We start from the raw sequence: 22,898 nt of genomic DNA, 5'->3' as shown, positions 1-22,898 counted from the left end.
GAAGGAAGGACTCAGAAAAGCAAAGGCTAGAGATACCATCTCACATGGTTGCTGATATCTTTACTAATAATTTTAAACCTCACTCTGAAGTATCTCCAACTCTTAAATGTTAGCTGTTTCACATAAAATTAGATTTTCTTTGGTTTGGTTTGTAATTCATTTAGTTTGCAGTATTCCAGTGATTTTTAAGACAACTCTGTGAACTTATTATCAAAACAAAAAGTTTGAGTAAAGGTGTTTTTCTTTAGAGAATTAAAAATCCAATAAAATAAAGGAAGACTTTTAGTGTATGTAGATATGCTGTAATTACTACCCTGCCCCTCAGGACTTCAGTACAGAGAAGAAATATTCTCTATAGGGCCAAGGGAGCTGTTTGCTATAACCTCCTGCTCTAGTTTCCTTTCTCTTACTGTGATAAAACACTATAATAAAAACAACATATGAGAAAGGAGTTTTACACACACACACGCACACACACTAAAATCACATACATACATACACATGCAGCCCAGTCCATCTTCCCAGGGTTGTTACTAATCATAGTAGACAGGTTCACTCTGTATCAAATAGCATCTAAGAAAATACCTGAACAGTTCCTCATAAAAGATTTCCTCTTCCCAGTTGACCGTGGGTGGTATCAAGTTGATAGCTGAAGCTAACTATGATAAGATGCCATAATTGTAACACTGTATTCAGCCCAACACTGAAAGATTAAATTGGGAGCTGGGGGTATACATCAAAAAGAGAGAGCTGGTCTAGCATTAGTAAGGCCCTGAATTTGATTCTCAACACTAAAATGAAAGAGAGTGGGAAAGAGAATATTTGGCAACATCTGACCATACAATTATATTTAATGCAATATAAATCTAAATTACTTCAACAATTTTAAAGAAAGACCATGTGTACTTTTTGTCTGCCAACATATACCAAGGTACAAATAACAGAGAACAAAAACAAATAGAAATCTTCGTTATTATTTATTTTTTTAATCAAAGTTATTGCATACTACAAGTTAGGTTGCCCTCCACATTAAGATGCAAACTTTAAAAAAGAATATCTTTGCACTAGAGAATATCTACTTAAGCAGAGAAATCTACATTGCAAAGGATTCTTCTCACAAATCAGAAGGGATCTAAGGCAGAAAGAATCACTTTCTGGCTCTTAAAATTTCTTTGATTATTCATGTTAATTGAATGCATAAATCTAAAGGTACATCGTTGGAGAGAATGCGATAGTGCTAAGAATGATGACTTGCCATTTAAAAATTAATATTATGCATGCAAATTACATCTCCCAGTGATGCCTGCAAAGGACAAATGGTCCCAGGAAGAAGGCAATCTCCGGTGGCAGACAGCTTCATATTGTAGCTGTCTTCTTCTTCCACAGAGTCGTCATTTATTCAGGTTGATCGTCTGAGAGCAACAGGTTTATGGCAGTGTGAACAGTAACAATGAAGTACTTATAAATCAGCACATCTCACCATGTGATGCACAAATGCTCTGTCTTGTATACGGAAGCACCTGCACGATGTGTGTTGTGTCAGCTTCCAGGCTCTTCCTAAAGCCTAGTGAAACAATTTACCAAACACAGCTTGTTGGTGATCTGAATGGATGTCAACACAGCCATACTGAAGAGAGCATCTCGCAGGCAGCTAAAGCATGCCTAGCATAAAGCAATGAGATGGGGGAGAGCTTGATAGTGATGCTGCCTATGTGTTCCAGTGTTTATATGTATGCAGTAGAAGCATATAAATCTTAGCACATTACATCTTGGGAGAAGTGAAGGTTTCTAGACTATCTCTGCTTGTGGGGTAAGAACTTTGCACATACTTTGACTATGCTACACCCTCAATTAGCAGATATTAAAGAGATGAGACAGTAAGCTCAACTCAGAAGAACATGCCTATAAATATTTACTTGGCAGCCATCATACTCAAAGCAACTGAGGTATATACATGGCTGCTCTGGATATAAAGATCGAATTAAATAATAAAGAATATACAAATTGCTATATGATGCATGTATTTCTCATTCCAGACCATTCAAATTTTCAGCTCAGTTAATAGGAAGAATTGAGAACTGGCCTGCTGTTATTTTTGAGGGGATGGGGTGCTTTAACACAGAGCCTTTCAAATGGCAAATATGTTCTCTACCACTGAGTTCTAGCCCTAGTCTTAGAGAACTCGATGGCAGAGACTGCTATTCACACATACGGATCTGCAGAAGGTCAATATCATGAATTGCATATTCAAATTCAATACACTACTTCTACACCTTGTGCTTGAAATCAGATAGAATAGAATTTAGGTGGGAAGGAAGAACTGCATGAAACTGATTTCAAGTGATTCTCAAACCTGGGATATTATCATGGATTAAGAAATTTGATCAAACTATTAATTGAAATCCAAGCATTAAAAAAAATGACAGCTAATGTTCACCGAACATCGAATAGGTTCCTATGATGACTATAAAGTCTTTCCATATGGAACCTCTCATTTAAACTTCATGCTGGTTCTAGGATGTACATGCTAATATCACTATTATTTATGGATGAGAAAACTGAGTCACAGAAATCTTGATGGGCACAAGGCCACACAGTCTTTGAAAAAGCTGACATTCAAATTTAAGCACTCTAGTTTTACTAAAATCTATCAACATGATACATGTAGGTTGAAAAGTTGGCTAAACTTCCAAGAGAATTGTCAAGGTGGACTGAAGAAGCAAGAAGCCCCCTGAACCACATCAATGTAAACTTTGCAGTTGTCATTGCCACACATCAAGCATTGAAATTAATGAGATAACATTTGAGAAGAATAATTATCACTTGCCTTTATCATTTTCTTAAATTAAAATTCATGGTAAGTTTTGCTAGCTACAGTAATATTTACCTTGATTGTCTAAACATGGTGACAAGAAACTCAATTAAGCTCATTATATACTGTGCAAAACTTACTTTTTCTCCCCTGGAAATAAACTTAACATGGCACCCATAAACTCATACCTCCTTGGAGTTATATTAAAAAGTTTAAGAAGTACATGAAAAGTATTATGAAGTGCAAAATAACTATCCAAACCTGAATAGACTGCTAATTCTGCATTACTCTGTAATAAAAATCCCCAACAATTGCACTAAGTCATTGCAACTAAATTCCTGTCCCATATCCAGAATAACTTTTCCCTAGAAGGTATCAATACCACATAGGCATTGCTCTAGATATCGCCAGTTTCACATAGTGTATGGACTTAAATTGGGTGCCTGGTTAACTTATTGAAAATAAACTTAATGGGGCTGAGAAGATGGCTGAGTTAATTGCCCAAATGTGGAGACCCGAGCTCAGATTCCCAACACTCATATAAATGCCAGGTGTGGTGTAGTGCATCTGCTACCATCAGTGCTGGCAGGGGGTAGACAGATGTTTCCCGGAGGCTCATGGATAGCTAGTCTATCTGAAACTGTGAGCTCCATGTTCAGTGAGAAACTTTCTCTTAAAACTAAAGCAGAGAATAATAGATGAAGATACTCGAAATTGAATCCATGCATACACATGTGCAAATAACATACATGTACAGGCATGAAACACTACACACACACACACACACACACACACACACACACACATGAGAGAGAGAGGGGGAGAGAGAGAGAGAGAGAGAGAGAGAGAGAGAGAGAGAGAGAGAGAGAGAGAATCACAATTCATGTGGTTAAAATCAGAGCTGTTTTATATTGTATTTAGGAATGAGGGATGAAAGGAGTTGCTGCCATCATTTTTGAGAAGCAACTTTAAAGGTTTTTGCAGTCATATTTGAGATACATCATCTTCATTTTAACGAGCAATAACTTAGATGAAACACTGAGGGAAAACATTCCTAAATAGCTCAGAATCCCCAGAGGGCAGACAGAAGTTTGGATTTCCTCTGACAGACTGGAGAAACTTTGAAAGAAGAGGATCAATGATACGATACTTGTTTTCATTGGGACAAGTAATTCCCCATCCCTGGCTATTTGCACTCAGTTCCTTGGCAGTCTTTTAAAACCAACTCATAATGTCAAAAAGGAATAGAAGTTATAAGGAATCCCAGTAAAAATAAGCAGCAAAAGTCACAAAACAGAAATTAATAAGCCTTTAAGGCAGCAGATAAAGGGCTAGAAGCAAAAAGCTAAAAGGTTACATTTTTGTAGGGTGAAGACTAAAGGCTAAAACCCAGGGGAGGGAGTATTTAACATACTCATGTAAATTTGATCAAGAATTGAGCACAAAAGCACTTAGAGAGTAAAGCTGGGCATTAAGAAAAGAAAACAAAGAAATACTTTTAAAATGAGAACTGAAGAAAGCTCAGAGGTTAGTTAGACAAAGCAAGAGCAGGAAGGAGGAACAGAGTAGGCGGGGGGGGGGGGGGGGAAGAAACACAGAGGGACAGACAGATTTCAGGGACTTCAGACCTCAGACTACAGCCAGCAGAAGTACACAGACTGAGTCATCCGTCTTTGTCTTTATAACTCTGAGCTTTGGATCCCACCCAGGACACAAGCAGAACAGTGGCACCCTACTGCATGCAGTGACCCATAGGTGTATGCAGTGACCCATAGGTAGGAATCTCAGGGTCTACAAATTCCTCTACATGTTAACCACCACAAGCCTCCTAAGTCCCCAGCTAAATTAACTGCCATGGGCTGCCTCCAATTTTCATGTCTCAGAATGCCTCAGTGACCAGATGACTTTGTGCAAGTTTCCCAACCTCTTTACATGCAAAACTACTTCTCTGGGCTGTAAACACATGGACAATAACAGGAATATTAATGATACTAACTCATGGGTCGCATTATTTGGGTTCTTACTACTTTACTTACGGAGATAAAATTTTGCCAAGCACCAAAAGATATCAAAACATATTTCCTTCATCTTGACATCCACCTATGGGACCAGTAAGTGCTCATTCCAGGCTGAGATCAACAGCCACAATATCTCATGTGTTGAGATTAATCCTGGCCAGAGGCTCAAAGAAAATGCCAGTCACCAATGGTCTCAGAATGTAGCTCATTTCTATGAATTGCAAGTTGCAGTCACGACATAAAAAGGTTGGGCAGCAGAGGTTGGGCAGCACCCTACAAAAATGTAACCTTTAACATGCATTAAAAAGGGGTAGGCTATAGAAACATTAACTGAATGATATCCCTTTTCAATGTTTCAGACTCCACAACATACGCACACTTTCTCTTCAATGCATTCGACACGGACCACAATGGAGCTGTGAGCTTTGAGGTAAGCCATAGACTCTCATCCCACCATTTGACTTAAGGCAGGCTGAAAGAAATTTAAATCCGTTTAGCAAGAAAATTAAAGATTTGGTGTTTGCTCATTTTAGAAAATTCCAAAATCATCTTTCTCCTATTATGTTGGCATGTAGCTGTTCTTATCTTTGCAAAGTGAAACAAATTACAAGCCATATTTAGTGCACTTTCAAATGTTTTCTATCTGCTCACCCATTAAGTGTCCTCAACAGCATAAGGGCAATCCAAGAAGGCAAATGATTTATCTGACATTTACTGGAACTTACCATGGGCTAGTTCCTATGGCAGACCTGGGAAGTATAGATGTAATATACATAAGCTCAGCTGGGGAAGCCTAGTAAACGTACATAAGACAAAATGTTTAATACAGAAAATAGTGTTGCCTTCATCAGCCCCAGAAGTTTACAATGAAATTAAAACTTTCAAGTGACCTATATAGTACAAGCATGCGGGGCTGTTTATGAAATATATGAGAATCAGAATAAAATGTTTCTCTCTTCTCTTTCACACACATGCACTCACAGGGGGAGATGACACATAGATAGATAGATAGATAGATAGATAGATAGATAGATAGATAGATAGATAGATAGATAGATGGGCGGGCGGATGGACAGACAGATAAAAAAGACAGATATATACTATGGGTAGAGATATACAATGGGTAGAGAGAGTGATGTCTTTGTAGGATTCATCTGGTGCCTATCAGGTCACAGGTAACATGTAATTGTGGGTGCTAAAGAAATAAATAGAATCTAAATTTGGATTAGCTGTATGTGACTTTTATTTTTGTTAAGAAAATTGTGATAATTTTTTGTTCATAGATTTGCTTACATTCTGAGTGAGTGTATTCTGAGTGAGTGTATTTGGTCTTTAAGCAGATAATTTATCTATTAACTTATTTTATAATTTTAATATCAGGTAGAAGATAAGACAGACAGATGGACAGGCAGAGAGCTACTAAAGAGTGAGAATGGTAACATTTAGGATATATATTTTCTACTTTGAGGGTATGAAGGAAGATGCAGCCGACACACATGAACAGGAATTCCAATAAGGATCCTGAAATACCAAGTGAGATGATGGAGTGAGGCTAGTGATGAGACTTGATGGGAAAATGAAGCAGAGGCAGAAGGGACTGGAGCAGCAAAGCCTATTTTGGTGGTTTTCATCTATTGTGTCTTGAGAAACTAGCAGAAGCTAATAAAATGAATGCAAGTTGAGATGAGAAACACGAGGCAGAATGTGAGTGGAGACTATCACCTTGGGAATAAAGAGAAAACATCTGTATATCTTCTGGAAGACAAAATATAAGAATATGAGGCAGGAGAGTGAGAAACAGAGGCCACATCTCAGGCAGGTTGAAGACTGTGTTATAAGAGATAAGGACCCCTGAGGACATTTCAACAGGATGGTTCATGTGAGCTATGCTCCTGAAACAGGGAGTGGCTTAGAAGCTATTTATTCAGAGAGTCCAGACAGGAGCTGATGACAAACCGAACTTTAGTAAAAGCTTTGAGATGAAGACAAACTTATTAACCATAAGTTTGGTAGAATTGTAACCATCTGATATATTTAGGAGAGAAAACAATTTTGACATGGACAGCACTCTGAACACATATGTGCTATGTGGAGGCAGGCTGAAGGAAGAAGAGTGAATCTTCATAAAATATCAATCTATAGTCCTTGCGCAGAATTTCCAGAGGCAACTAAATACCTTTCTCATGTGTACTGTGTCTCATGAAAAACTCAAGCAATCCATTTGAAGATTCTTCAAACATCACCTCACAAAACTTAACCAAGAAATATCCTAAGATGAGAAGGGTAGAAGATGTTAGTGATTGAGATGTGAACCAAGAAGTCAGGTCAGGATGCAGAAGCAGCGGTTACTAGGCCAAGGAAGAAAGTGCAAGGTTGTCCCAGATTTCCCACAATACCACTTCTAGTGGCACCTTAGACTTCCTAGGAGACTGTCCTCTTAGTATTCTATCTATAATGCTAGTGTCAGCATAGCCTCCATATGCCTATAGTGCGAGAGACAGAAGTCTTAGTACACCTAATGAAAAAATCATAGTTAATTACAGAGAACGGCAGAAGCAAAAACCAGTGATTTTGTTACTTGAAAAGAACTGTGCGTCAGAAACTTGCTATCCTGCTATTCCTATCTCACATAACTTTTATTGCAGTCTATTTTCAATAATGTGTGATAACATATAACAATGCTTTTATGATGTCTATGTAAAATACCAGTAATTATGATTAGGACTGATTTTAATTTGGGAGGTTACTTGTGACAGTTACCTATTATATTCATGTTAGTATAATGTTTTTCCTTTTAATATGAACTAGTAAGTTCATAAATGCTAATAAATAGTAAATCAGGATCAAATTTTAAGCTAGCCTTCTGCGGTTATATTTTTTAACTAACTCACTACTTGGAAGATATCAAAATGACAGAAATGCCTTGGGAGTAAACACATTTGTAATAGCATCCTGAAAAAATTAGCGGAGACCATCCTGATTTTGAGATAAAGAAAAATGGCAGATTTCCAATACTTGCTTAAAGGTGAAGGTCAGAATGAACAAGTCAGAGGGGATCTGGTTTTGATTAACCGGATCTAATCTCCTTCTTGCCACCAAGTGGCTATGAGGCCCAGGATTTATTATTTAAGCCCTCTAGGCCTTAATATTCATACCACTACAACACCAGCAGTGAGGCAAATCCACGGGTCAACATACAAATGGAAAAGTCCTAACGGGAGTACTCGGCTTGGCTAGAGCACATGTTAGCACCAAATAAATGTTCAATATTTATTAAATTTTAGCTGTAACATTTATTACTACAGGAACTGCCTGATAAAGGTAATTAATTCTGGCATTTGGCATCACATTACACTAGATTACACAGAACCCTAGAGTCCTTAAACATACCCAGGCAAAGGCTCAGATGACTACTCTGTAATATTATGACAGATTATTACCTCATTATCATAGGCATTTACTGTATTAAATGCTCAATATATTAGCAACTATACCTACTCAGTGATAAAAATACAAACCCATGTTTATTTAGCTTTCATTATTTTAGCAATGTCGCAGTTAATTACATAGCATTAATTTCTGTAACCCTTCTAGGTACTATTGTTATGTCCTTTTAGCAAATGAGAAAAGGGAGTCATAAAGTTAAATATCCTGCCATAGTTACACAGTTAGAATATAAAGCACTTAACATTCAAATTCAGGCTCTCCAGCCTCAAACTCGTCAGCACACATTTATTCTCCAATCTCATGTACATTTCCTACCTGCAATCCTGAACTTTGTCTTTAAGAGACTTCATACTTTCGAACAGCATAAATGAAGAGACAGTTGATAGGTACAGACAGAGCACATACACAGTATTAATGTTTTCAACCAAGTCCATAGGAAACTACAATCAAATGCCTTATATCTGTTCAACAAAATAAAATAAAGGAGGCCATGCCAACTACTGGTGTCCATGTACTCAGTGAGCACATGCTTAGGCTTTTCCCAGCATCTCCTACACTGAGGTGGTGTTCAGCTGAGGTTCTGTGGTCAGAAAGTGATGGAAATCATTTTTCATCCCTGCTTACCTGTGGAAATTGCAAGATCAGGTACTGGATTTTTGATGAACCAGAATTCCTTTCACTTTATTTCACCATGTGTAAATAATAAATTAGCTTTGGTTGTGCAGTCACTGGTGAAGTTTTTAGGATCCTCTGACTAATGTAATGGAGTATGATATGCAGATAAGTAGGTACGTGGTAGAGGACAGAGGATGGATAGGAGATAGGTGATGATAGATAAGAGATAAATTGATAATGATAAATTAGATATATTAACTAGATATAGATAAGTTGATAATGATTGATATATAATACATAAATAAATTGATAAGAAACGAAAGATTAGATAGATGATATAGCTATAAATTGGTAAATAATGACTGATAAATGATAGATTATGAATTGATAAATAATGACAGATAGGTCATAGATAAAAAAGGACAGATAGCTTAGGTAGATGATAGATAGATAGATAGATAGATAGATAGATAGATAGATAGATAGATAGATAGATATAGATAGATAGATAGATAGTAGATATTCACATTAGTTTAAGTCAGGCTTTGGCAATAAGATTCCCCATAATACAATTTAGTACTACTATTCAGCATCTCTCCTACTTCCCAACATGTGTTCATCATTTTGAAATGAATCAAATAGAAAAGTGAAAGGTTTGTACAAAGTCAAGGGCCTACACACTAGAAGGCTGACTTGTTCAAAGCCATTTAGAGAAGTGAATGGGAAATGGAGTGAATCCTACTCAGCTCTAGCAGCGTCTCTAAAATTCATGGTCAGTCAGCAGCCAGGAAAGATCCAAGTATTTTTGATTTTGCAGTCAGACAGCCCATTGCAGTCCATTCTCTCAGACATTATCACCTTCAGGTATTCACATGGCTGAGAATTTCCCAGATTGCTCATGGTATTGAGGCTGAGTTAAAACATTCCGTGAGAATAATTCTGAAATAGGTAAAATTGCTGCTCCAGGTAAATGATGAGTTAGAGCTGAAAGGAAATGCTATTTGCAGACAACTCAATTCACATGGAAAATGATGCAAGCCGCACCCCCTGGAGATCTGCAGTGGAGGCATTACCCCAGACTAACAGCTCTGTTACTAACAGTGCTGACAAAATATTTTTATACAAATATCAGTTAAGTTTATGGAAAAACATTCTAGTATGTGTCACTTTGTTAAATGACATAGCTATGTCCTTTGAAATGTCAGGAGATATTATTTTAAGCAATGTTTCTAATTGTGATAGAATTCCATTTTTATTAGATCTGTTCATCTTTGGGATACACACATAGTTTTTTGTACAGAAGTCTATTATTGTTGTTTTCTGATCAACATGGGGGCCTCTGCTCTCATTGAAGGCATTCCTAGAGTAGTCAACTTCTTTCATTTTTTCATTTAACAAATATCCACCAAGCCTACTATGTGCCAAACACCCTTCAGCATGCCAGAAGGGAACAAAATAGGAAAATATGCTTGCCCTGGTACAAGCTGCATCCCCCCCAAGTTCATGACTAATTTCTGTAGATCACACATGTTCTCGTCGTAAGGGTTCCTCACCTGGACCTCAAACAAATCCTTTGGATTTCCTGGGACTGGACTCCGGCAGGATGCTCTCTAGCTTTCCTTGTTACTCCGTCATGGGAGCCTGCACCTCTTCTATCATCAGGGTTCCAGTACCCCTGGCTCAGATGTGCTCCTTTTCCACTGCCCATACTCTCCAAATGCCAGTCCTGTGACTTCCTTCTGGCAAATGCCTTCATATGCACAGAAACCTCAGAAACAAAAGAGCACTGCAAGACAAGAGAAATAGGCAGACGAAAAATAGCTTTAATTGTTCCCATGTTCTGAAGACCAGTCTCCTCTTTTTAAATCATTTTATAATAATTTTTTAGGATTAGCCATGCTTTATACTTACAAACAGATGCATAGAGCAGAGGTCTCATGTGGGACGCAGTTTCTTCTATAACTCACACCATGGGCTAATAGGGCATGCTTGCTCCAGTTAATGAGCTAACACAGATACCATACTATTAACCAACTTTCATGCTAAATTCGGATTTCTTTGGGTTTTACTGAATGGCCTTTTTCTGACCCAGTACCCCATGTAGGATAGAATTTCATTTAGCCCTGTCCACAGTTCATTTAGTCATAATGTCCCCTTAGACCCTTGGTAGCACTGACAGTGTCTTGGGCTTCTTTTACTTGTAATCATCTTGACAGTTTGAAGAAGTATTGTTCAGGCATTTGGTAGAATGCCTTTCAGTTCAGATTTGTATGATGGGTCTCTCATGATTAAATTGGGGTTATGGGTTTGGAAAATGAAGAGTACAGGTGGGGGGGCATTTTATCACACAGAATGAGTACACTGTCAAAATGATTCATGACTGTTGATACTGATCTTGTCTGCCTGCCTTCCTAAAATGACATTTGTCAAGCTTCATAGTGTAGTGTCTACCCATTCTCAAAATGATACTCTTTAGAAAGAAGTCATTGTATATTAATGAAACGTGAGGGCACCAAAGGATGCAACTTATTCATTTGGAATTCCACATGGGGAAATCTGTCCTTTCTTCTTCAGGCATCAATAAATAAATACAACACATATTTATAGCAACATAGGCACATGGGTACTTATGTTATATTTTTGCATTAAAAGCAAGTGTGACCCTACTTACACTGTTGCTCATCCTGTTCTGTTGTGGTCAATTTTACTGTTGGCTCTCTTGTGCCTTTGACCTTCCTCCATCAAGGCAATTAATGAGACTCAAATACACATCAAAAGAGTACAGAAAACTACCTGTCACACAAACATTTTTCTTTGTTAGTAAGGTCAAGGGTCCTGCTTACGACCTGTTCAGTTGCCAAGATTTCAAATCAGTATCTGTTATTCAGTCTGAGGTCATAACCTGAGACATATAACTGCTAGAAAGCCCTTTTTACCTTCTCCTCTCTTCTAATAGAAGTTATATCCAAGATTATATGAAGCCTGGTTTCTCTGCCTTTTTAGACCATTTTCTTACTTGTTGATGTATTTGTTTGTTTTTTATCCATTCATATAAAGAATTATGTTTGGCAGACACTTTCAAATTCTACAGTGGCACTAATAAACTGAAGTGGAGTGGAGCCTCTCCTTCACATTCTCTCACAACTTTCTCCTACCCTCAGTAACGGATGTGAGGCACATGTTTCTGCCTTGATTTTCTATATGACCACAGGCCTTGGCTCCACTCCAAGCTAGAAAGGAAACCTGGAATTTGAATCAGATGTCTGGTTCAGTTTCCAGCACTGCTGTTGCAAGCTCTGTGCTGTGATGCAGTCACATCCCTGAGCACCCATCTATTAAAGAAAGACAGTAGGACTCATTCCTTAGGCTCCGTGAGGCAACTGGCATCAACTAACAGGGAACTGCTGAACCAGATGTCCCCTCAATCCGCAGTCGCTAGTCATTATTACATTTAACTTCTACATTTAACTTCTGGGTCTTAGGACCACTTATCCACAGTTGTTCTTCCCTCTGAAAATAAGACAGAATCGTGAGAAACACAGAAAAACATTTGCTGCGGGATCATTTCTAACAAGGAAACAATTTAATTAATTTACATATTCAACAATAGGAAGTACTGAATTGAGTTGCTTTATTTCCATATTACTATACAACGCTGCAGACTTTGAAATCATGCAGGTACTGAAATTAGAGGTCAATGACTATAACATTTTAGAAAAATAGTGGGAGAAAAATGGAAAGAGAATATCACTGTGATAAGTTCTGGTCCATGGTTGCATAAAATTACATTCATGTGTGTTTGTACCTCTGTGTATGGTGGACTCCCATTTCAAACATGATTCTAGGGGACTGCAGGGATAACATTTGAAATATAAATAAAGAAAAATCTAATTAAAAAAATCAAAGAACTACTAATTTAGTTTAGTGTAGCTACAATCACTTCTCAAGACACTAAGTTATTTTAAAAGACATTACTGTTTCAGTCAAAATAAGCTGTCTCTTCCATAGGATAAAGTCAGGCTATAATCTTGTGAAACACATACACATATCTGTACATAAGTAGATAGATAGCTGATATAATTGTACACTGTTATCTTTGGTCCCATAAAAATGCAACTTCAATTTGCTCCTGAAATTTCATCTTCTAAATATTTTAAGAAAGAGTGTAAGTGTACTACGGAAATTTGACCTACTTAGGGAGTCATGGTAGAGAAAAATGAATACTTTAAAGTTCCTATAAAACCATGCAAGGAAGAACAACTCAATGCACACACAAATGTATTAATAACTTTCTATGCTAAGTCTGTCACCTTCACAACCTTTACTGAGCCATTTAATGTTCCCATTTGGACTTGGTAGCAGCCACTTCCTAATGGGTTGCTCAAAGCTAGAGAGGTCTTTGATGCGGAAGTCAGAAAGATGAATGCTCCACGAATAGTAAGCAGCCTTGAGATACAGAGTAAAGGGCTATATGATCAAAGAACTGTCATTACAGTGCAAGACTAGGTAATTACTAAGTCAGGCCTTATTCTCAGTGGTCTAGAGAAGGATCTACAATAGCCATATTCTTGGTTAGTAATGAGCATGTTTATCAAGTATACAGTAAACCAAATTAAAAGACAGATGACTGATAGACAAACAGATACACACACACACACACACACAGAGAGAGAGAGAGAGAGAGAGAGAGAGAAACTGAAATATCATCAAATTGTATTCTAAAACTCTCCAGCAGAAATCAATTGAGAAAGCTCTTTAATGCAGGCAACTGAACTTCCTGGTAGAGAGAATCCTGTTCAGAAGAGTCACTTTGGGCAAGGATTCCAAGACCAGGAATAATGACACCAGAAAAGTGGTATCATCAAACTGAGTGCTTACAAACATCTACCAGAAACTAACTGGGGAAGTTGAGATAGTAGCTGCAATTTCTGCTCCTTCCTCCCTTAGACCTTTTGATAACACAGAAGAACAGTAATCCTGTGGAAATGGTTTTATTCTAGATATTTCTAGTATTAAGATAGTTTTATTCCTGGGTTGTCACAGGGTTAGGGCAGGAACCCATTCCCAGTCAAAAGACAGTGGACCATAGCCACTGCTCTGTGCAAGTCTGTTCAAGATGTTTACTACTAAGAGGAAGGTATTCATGAAAATCAGAATATTTTTCCTAATGATATCAGAAGGCATAGAATAACTGGTATATGATATTTATGAGCTCATAGGAGTGAAAAGGCCAGAAATTATTCTGACTGCACATTAAGTGTGGCCCAGTATGTTGGCAAGGTGCTATCAGCAATCACTAAACTTCATGACTGAATGTTCCTGTCATGCTAGGAAGAACATCTCTAATCTTGTTAGCATTCCTTCTAAGAGTCCAAGCACTTCAGAATTACTCTTAAACTTGGACTAGGTTCAATAATGTATCAAGTCACAGATCTGATGGTCTTGGCCAAAGAGATGACACAAATTTCCTGTCTTTGTCCAGGTCGTTCCATCACTTTAGCCAGGGATGGTGTTGGACCTTTGCTACTGCTGCAGATACCATAAAAGAGAAACATATACAAACGGAATATCCTCTTTACAAAGAAGGCAAACAAAAGAATCCTTGTGGTGTGATAGGGGCTTGCTTTCAACCTTTCATTTTTGACCAACTAAGGAAAACTTAAGTGCTGAACAGTGTATTAAGCTATCATTTATAAAAAGAAAATGGGCATGTATATAAATAAACATATGATATATAGTGACAAGCTTTCCTTGGAATAGAAATAGCTAAAGCTATTTTAGGACAAAGAACTTTTTATCAGACATCGTACATAAATTTTAATTTGTGAGCTACATGTACACTACCTGCCCCAACACACTACCACTGAAAAAAGAAAAATTCTACTTAAAAACTAAACTGGGACAGGAAAACAGCTATTAAATGGTGGAATGCAGAAAAGGACATAGAATACAAGTTCATCCAAAGGGCAGCTTTTAGACTTCCCTCAGTTTTTCATCCCTAACAAGAGACTGTCACTTCAGGGTTCAGTCATATTGTAGTACTGACCTTACTTTATATACCAACAAATACCTGTGAATTTTCTCTGGTTAGCCTGATTTCTTTTCACTGTAATCAAATCCATTTACACACTAGCTAAGCATTCCACAGAGTAACAACAGACTTTCTTGGCCAATGCCTTCTCCAGAGACTGTTAAAAGTATCTTAATTCTTTCAATCATCATAAAATCTTTATGACGTAGATAATACCCTCATATTTACAGATATGAAATTAGAGACAAAAAGATGCTAGTTTAGATTCTGAATCCAGTTTTTTTCACAACTGCCCATGTGTCAATTATAATTAAAGAGTACAGCTTTTCTGTTTCTTAGGGATACTCTGCATTTCGTACTAATGAATATTATTTTTTCTTTAAAAAAAAGTCTGTGTATGTTTGTATGTGCACTGTGTGTATATGTACTCATGCATGAAGATACAATTTCCAACATCATGGTTAATTTAACTACAGTTCTAATTAGATGAAAATATCAAAGGTTGGAGTATAGTTCATACTCACAAGGAACCCTGAGCAACTGAAGACTAAAAACACATTAGTAATTTTGGAAACATGTTCAAAACACAGAGGGTTGTTAATTTTACTACCATTACTTAGCAAGAAATTTTACCAAGTTCTAAAATATTTTTATTGCTTTTTAGGATTTCATCAAAGGTCTTTCCATTTTGCTTCGAGGGACAGTACAAGAAAAACTCAACTGGGCATTTAATTTGTATGACATAAACAAAGATGGCTACATCACTAAAGAAGTAAGAGATGGCACACCAATTCAGTTATCTTCTGATCCAGTTTTGCTCAACTTCAAAATATTAAACAATTTTAATGGTTACTTTAAAATCTCATTTTAGGAAACCAAAAATTTTATTTTATGTGATGTTGGTAACAATGAGACACTGCAATAAAATTAATTGGAATGGATAGGGCTTATTTGTAATAATTGCCAAAGAAACCACAAAATACATCAATGTTATTTTCTTTTCTTTCTGCTAGTGATATGGAGAAAGGTTGGGATCCTTGGGAGTTACACAGGCCTTCCCATGTCAGGTGGACAATAGTTTCATGGGGCACGGGTCCCAGAAAATCAACAGCTATCAAAGTTACACCACCCAGTGGTTGTCTTGATATTTCTCTTTTTGGGGTGGATCAGGACACTGATGGGATCTACAAGCACAACTGGAGATATCAATGAAAGACATTCACAAATTAAAATGCTGGTTCAATAAGACAATTTAAAAGAGCAAGAGAAGGGAAGGGAGGGTGGTAACCACCCTTAGTGTAGGATGTGAGTAAGACGAAAAAAACATTCTTCTTAAAACCTGGGCATACTTAATGGCCTTTCTGTGTGCATTAATAGTTTGAATAAAGGGTCCCATATGAGAAAAAGTACTCAGGACCAAAGACATGAACATACCTTATTAGACAAACTCAGGGGCCAGGGCTCCACTGTTTGATTAGTCACTGACACAGGATACACGGAGTCAGATTATATGTCATCGAGGAGTGCTAAATTTAAGACTTTGTAAATAGATGCATTTCATGAATATTTAGTACAGCATGAGTACTCTTTGCCTAAGTACCTAAAGAATACTGAGGCGCCTAGCGAACATTAGGAATCGTTGCCCTTCCCATTTGAACCATTCTTTTGTTTGCTTCAGAGCTGAGAGCTGAATAGAGTGCTAATGTTCTATCCCTTACTGTGTTTAATAGAGCTCATCAACTCTTCCTACATCTTATGACTAACTTATTTTACCATGTATCTATTTAAAACATCTTTTACATTTTCACTTATTTTTACAAACTGGTTTATTATCTAATCCATACTCTCAAAAGTATGAATAGAACCATATCCTCCAATTAATCTAGGATGCATTTCATGCCAAATATTAAATCTGAATTAATGACATGGCAAAAACTAGACTTTACTTTAAAAGCTAACAAAACGCTAAGTGCTTCCTAGTCAAAATATTTTAATCTGTATTCTTCTTCTTTTTTTTTTTTTAAGATTTATTTATTTATTTATGTAAGTACACTGTAGCTGTCTTCAGACACTCCAGAAGAGGGCGTCAGATCTTGTTGCGGATGGTTATGAGCCACCATGTGGTTGCTGGGATTTGAACTCTGCACCTTTGGAAGAGCAGTCGGGTGCTCTTACCCACTGAGCCATCTCACCAGCCCTTAATCTGTACTCTTGTATGACTTCTTTAGTTAAAACCAAAACAGGATAAATACAAAATCCAATTTTTAAAAAAAAGCCAAAACAGGAAAACGTGATTAAAAACTGCAAAAACTTTTATTAATTGATTGTAATTAGCAGTTATAGTTCTAAAATATTTCTAATAAGTAGAAATTGGAAATCAGTAAAATCTGTAATAGTTCAATAAAACAAATTCTATGTAGTTTTTGAAAATCGAAGTATTAAGTTAGAGTATTCCTTTCCCAACCAACCAAGATACATGGGAATCTATTTCATTGCAAAACTGAGCTCTCACGGTTGGTATATTTGGATTCTACTGCTTTTAGGCAAAAGGCTGTTTGTTGGCTGTAGGCCAATCTAATGGCACCCCATAAAGAATTTAAGAAACAAGCAAATGAGACACTATGAACAAAATCTCCTAATGCGTCTTAGATGGCTTTCTTCACAGTTGGTGTGCAGCCTCACCTGAGTGTCTTTCCATTTCAGGAAATGCTGGACATAATGAAAGCAATCTACGACATGATGGGGAAATGCACATACCCTGTCCTCAAGGAAGATGCTCCCCGACAGCATGTGGAGACGTTCTTCCAGGTGGGAATGAACAATGAGAGCAAGGAAGGACGGTTATGAGTAGATTTCCTGATGCCTGGAAAACACACAGATGAAAAACAAAAACAAAAACAAAAACTGCAAAGAGAATGTTTATTCCTAGGGACAGAACAATAGGACAAATACGGCCATAATTTCATAATATGGGCTTTTAAGTGTATTATGACAGACAATTGTACTTCCAGAAGAGTGACAATACCCTGACAAAGGCATTCTCTTATTTCAGAAAGCATTGTGATGCAGGTCCCATAAGGACCTTAAAGATAACTAATTCTCAATACTCTTCTATTTTATAGATGAAAAATCCAAGGCTCTACATTTCAGGAAATTCTGCGAGTCCTGTTATATTTAGGAAACAGTTTAGGTGACATTACACAGGGGGGAAAACACAAAACCTAAAATGATTGGGCCTCACCATTGTAGGAATTCAGGAGTTCCTCCTAGAGTGTAACTATCCCATGTAACACAAAATAATGAGTTCCATTCTTATCTCTTTGAATCTACTGGGGAGGCTGTCAAAAGGCGAGTCAATAAAATGCTTCATTCTTTTCTTTTTCAACAGAAGATGGACAAAAATAAAGATGGTGTCGTTACCATAGATGAGTTCATTGAAAGTTGCCAAAAAGTAAGTAAGAACAACTATCCTTTTTGTTAGCATCAGCTACAAGTGAGCACAGCCGATTAGCCAATATGAATTGAGAAAAATATAAATTAAGTGTATAAGCTAATGAGACAGGCTTCTTACTTGAAAACAATCAGGTTTATGTACACATCCAGTCTGACAGGACATAATACTTATGTCAAAATTTACTTGTGCACTCCCTTTGTTTCTGAAAACCTTTAGGGAGGATTCATTACAAACTGACAAGCAAAACCACAGAGATTAAAATTACAGTTTCTGGTGCTGGACAGGTGGCTTGGTGTTTAAGAGTGTTTGCTGCTCACCTGAACTTTTCTTCCCAGAACACAAATCATGATTCCCACAATGGCCTGTACCTTCAACTCCAAGGAATCTGACACCCTCTCCTTGACTTTGCTGGTCCACACATGCTTGTGTTCACAGACCTACACACAGACATACACACAAACATCCATAATAATAATAGCCCTTTAATCTTGTCCAGACAGTTCTTTTAAAACATGTTTTATTTATTTGTGTCACCATAAAAACACAAATCTAGTGCAGCAGCCTATGGAACATTACATTCGTCTTTGGTGGGTTTTTTTGTTGTTAATTGATTTTTTTTTTTCTTTTAAATTTTAAGCCAATGTTGGTGTATGGCTGTTGTGAGGAAGGAGCATGCCATAGCACCCATGTAGAGGTTAGAGGACAACTTTCAAGAGTTGCTTCTTTCCTTTTTCTTGTGAGTTGCAGAGACCAAATTCAGGTCCTCAGCAAAGTATCACAGCTTTAATATATGTGGACAAAAGGTAGCATTTTAGCTGAGCACAACTGTATCTAGTTAGAAAAATAAAGAAAAAATCTGAAAAAGAAATAAAGAATAAAGAAAAAGTCTAGTAGTTATGGGCTGGACTTAGCTCACCTAGCGTGATGCAACTCAATGCCTAGTTACAGCCATAACTGCAGGTTAATAAACATGGAGAAACATTTACTGCTGCTTTAGCTTTTTTGTTCTCTTTCAATTGTTCAATTTTCAACATTGCTCATGCCTGCTTGCTTTTCAACTCACCTTTCCAAGTCAACATTTCTGAGAGGTTGAAAGTGGTGATATCAACCCCCTTAGTGACGTCACTTAGAGACAGTGGTAGTACCATCGCTCTAGTGTTATCTAACATACATGGCTCATTAGTAGTGCTCACCCACAGTGCAGAAGTGTTCGACAGCCAGACTGTCACTGTAGCTCATTTCTAAGAAATAGGCTAAGTTGAACACAACCACTGTGCAATGGTTTTTCCTAGCCAATTTCTCTGGTATTCAGAAACAAGTCAGTTTTAAAGACTCCTATAGGCCATATAGATTTAGCAATAGCTCACAGTTAAAGAGGCAAAATGGATGTAAGTGTATTGATTTTTCACTGTCCTGGAACATGGATATTTAAATATTAACTGTGCTTTGGCTTTCAATCTACCTAAAATTCCAAAGTTCTCATCTGTTCCCTTTGGATAATCTCTGAAATCTCGTGTGTGTGTGTCTGTGTGTGTGTGTGTGTGTGTGTGTGTAGAAAAATATATAGAGAAAGGATTAGATTGGCTTACACAATGCAATCTTAATAATTCAATACTGACTGCGTAACACTGGAGAGATTGAGAATCTGTAGTTCTTCAGTCCACTAGGCTACACATCTATGCAGTCCCAATCTGGCACTGGAGTCCTAAAAGATTCCTGAAGAGCTGCTGACCTTCAGCAAAGAAGTTGGTTCTAATACTATCTAATAATATCTAATACTATCACAACAGGATAGAGTGAAGGCAATCAGGCAAAAATTAAAATTTCCATCTTCCATGTCAGACTTTAGGGTGGATCTTCCTGCTTCAAATAATCCAATGTAAAAAAAAAAAAAAAAAATCAGTCGATAGGATCAGAGATGAGGAGGATATAACACCTGTCCCAACACCAGAAGTAAATGGACCCAGGCACCCAGAAACTCCACAGACCAGTGGCATGGGTTCCTTCCCATCTGAGCTGGTGCCCTGAGCAGACCTTGAGAGCAAACTCCACAGCCAGTCCCACAACACCCAGAGGAAAATCCACTCACAGGCGCTCTAACATGCCCAGGACCACAGGATCCCTGGAACTTGGTCACACATGGACTCCCAGGAGCTCTGACACACACAGGATCTCAGGATCAGAGGATCCCAGAATCACAGGATTGCAGAGATAGCTGAACTCTGAGGAGTTCTGACACAACCAGGATCACAGGAAGGACAGGCTCCAGTCAGATATAGGGAGGGCAGGTAGCACTAGAGATAATCAGATGGTGGGAGGCAAGCGTGAGAACATAAGCAAGGTTACTTGGCATCATCATAACCCAATTCTCCCATCATAGCAAGTCCTAGATACCCCAACACACCGAAAAAGCAAGATTCAGATCTAAAAATCACTTCTCATGATGATGATAGAGGACATTAAGAAGGATGTAAATAACTCCCTTAAAGAAATACAGGAGAACACAGGTAAACAAGTAGAAGTCCTTAAAAGGGAAACACACAAATCCCTTAAAGAATTACAAGAAAACACAATCTAATCTAACGGGTGAAGAAAATGAACAAAATCATCCAAGATCTAAAACTGGAAATAGAAACAATAAAGAAATCACAAATGGAGACAACCCGGGAGTTAGAAAACCTAGGAAGCATCACTAACAGAATACAAGACATAGAAAAGAAAATATCAGGTGTAGAAGATACCATAGAAAACACTGATACAACTGTTAAAGAAAATGCAAAAAGCAAAAAGCTCCTACACCAAAACATCCAGGAAATCCAGGACACAATGAGAAGACCAAACCTAGGGATAATAGGTAAAGAAGGGAGCAAATATTCCCAACTTAGAGGGCCAGCAAATGTCTTCAACAAAATTATAGAAGAAAACTTCCTTTACCTAAAGAAAGAGATGCCCTTATTACAACTGGGAATGGGAGTGGGGTGGGGGAGAGGGGGTGGGGAGCAGGGAGGGGGAGGGGAAACTAGGAACAGGGATAACATTTGAAATGTAAATAAAGAAAATATCTAATAAAAAAATTTAAAAAAGAAAAGAAAAAGAGATGCCCATGAACATATAAGAAGCCTACAGAACCCCAAATAGATTGGGCCAGAAAAGAAATTCTTCCAGTCACATAATAATCTAAAACACCAAAAGCACAAAACAAAGAATATTAAAAGCAGTAAGGGAAAAAGTAACATATAAAAGCTATATGAATTACCTATCAGAATTACACCAGACTTCTCACCAGAGACTATGAAAGCTAGAAGATCCTAGGCAGATGTCATACAGACCCTAAGAGAACACAAATGCAAGCCCAGGCTACTATACCCAGCAAAACTCTTAATTAACATAGACAGAGAAACCAAGATATTCCATGACAAAAGCAAATTTACAACGTATCTTTCCATAAATCCAGCCCTACAAAGGATAATAGATGGAAAACACCAACACAAGGAGGGAAACTACACCCTAGAAAAAGCAAAAAGTAATCTTTCAACAAACCCAAAGGAAGATAGCTATATAAACATAATTCCATCTCTAACAACAACAATTACAGGAAGAAACAATCACTTTTTCTTAATGTCTCTTAACATCAATGTACCCAATTCCCCCAAAAAGACATAGACTAACAGACTGGATACATAAACAGGACCTAGCATTTTGCTGCATACAGGAAACACACCTCAGTGACAAAGACAGACACTACATCAGAGTAAAAGGTTGGAAAACAATTTTTCAAGCAAATGGTCCAAAGAAACAAGCTGGAGTAGCCATTCTAATAAAATAAAATCAACTTTCAACCTAAAGTTATCAAACAAAAAATAAGAAAGGACACTTCATACTGGTCAAAGGAAAAATATACCAAGATGAACTCTCCATTCTGAACATCTATGCTCCAAATGCAAGGACACCCACATTCATAAAAGAAACTTTAATAAAGCACAAAGCACACATCTCATCCCACACAATAATAGTGGGAGACTTCAACACCCCACTCTCAGCAAAGGACGAATCATGGAAACAGAAACTAAACAGAGACAAAGTGAAACTAACAGAAGTTATGAATCAAATGGATTTAACAGATATCTATAGAACATTTTATCCTAAAAGGATATACCTTCTTTGCAGCACCTCATGGTACCTTCTCCAAAATTGTTCATATAATTATTAATAAAACAGGTCTCAACAGTTATGATACAAGAAGATTGAAATAATCCCATGCACACTATCAGATCACCATGGACTAAGGCTGGTCTTAAATTCAAACAAAAACAACAGAAACCACACACACTCATGGAGGCTGAATAATGCTCTACTCAATGGTAACTTGGTCAAGGAAGAAATAAAGAAATTAAAGGCTTTTTAGAATTTAATGAAAATGAAGATACATCATACCAAAACTTATGGGATACAATGAAAGCAATGGTAAGAGGAAAACTCATAGCTCTGAGTGCCTCCAAAAAGAAACTGAAGGGCTTACAC

The 22,898-nt window shown here is 37.4% G+C and overlaps 1 protein-coding gene across 4 annotated transcripts in view; it reads left to right on the top strand.

The window, feature by feature from the left end:
• Positions 1–22,898, top strand: part of Kcnip4 (potassium voltage-gated channel interacting protein 4) — a 1,094,684-nt gene that overhangs the window by 1,069,494 nt on the left and 2,292 nt on the right. For all 4 annotated transcript variants that reach the window (XM_021211128.1, XM_021211130.1, XM_021211129.2 and 1 more), the window contains 4 exons: positions 5,190–5,260; positions 15,588–15,695; positions 17,627–17,731; positions 18,312–18,374. In XM_021211128.1, the coding sequence (XP_021066787.1) occupies positions 5,190–5,260; positions 15,588–15,695; positions 17,627–17,731; positions 18,312–18,374 (347 nt within the window). The remainder of the gene's footprint in view (positions 1–5,189; positions 5,261–15,587; positions 15,696–17,626; positions 17,732–18,311; positions 18,375–22,898) is intronic.

This window comes from Mus pahari, chromosome 13 (genome assembly GCF_900095145.1).
Source record: "Mus pahari chromosome 13, PAHARI_EIJ_v1.1, whole genome shotgun sequence".
In the NCBI taxonomy this organism is placed as follows: Eukaryota; Metazoa; Chordata; class Mammalia; order Rodentia; family Muridae; genus Mus; species Mus pahari.
Note: the sequence above shows the minus strand (reverse complement) of the source record. Positions and strands in the feature narration are given on the sequence as shown.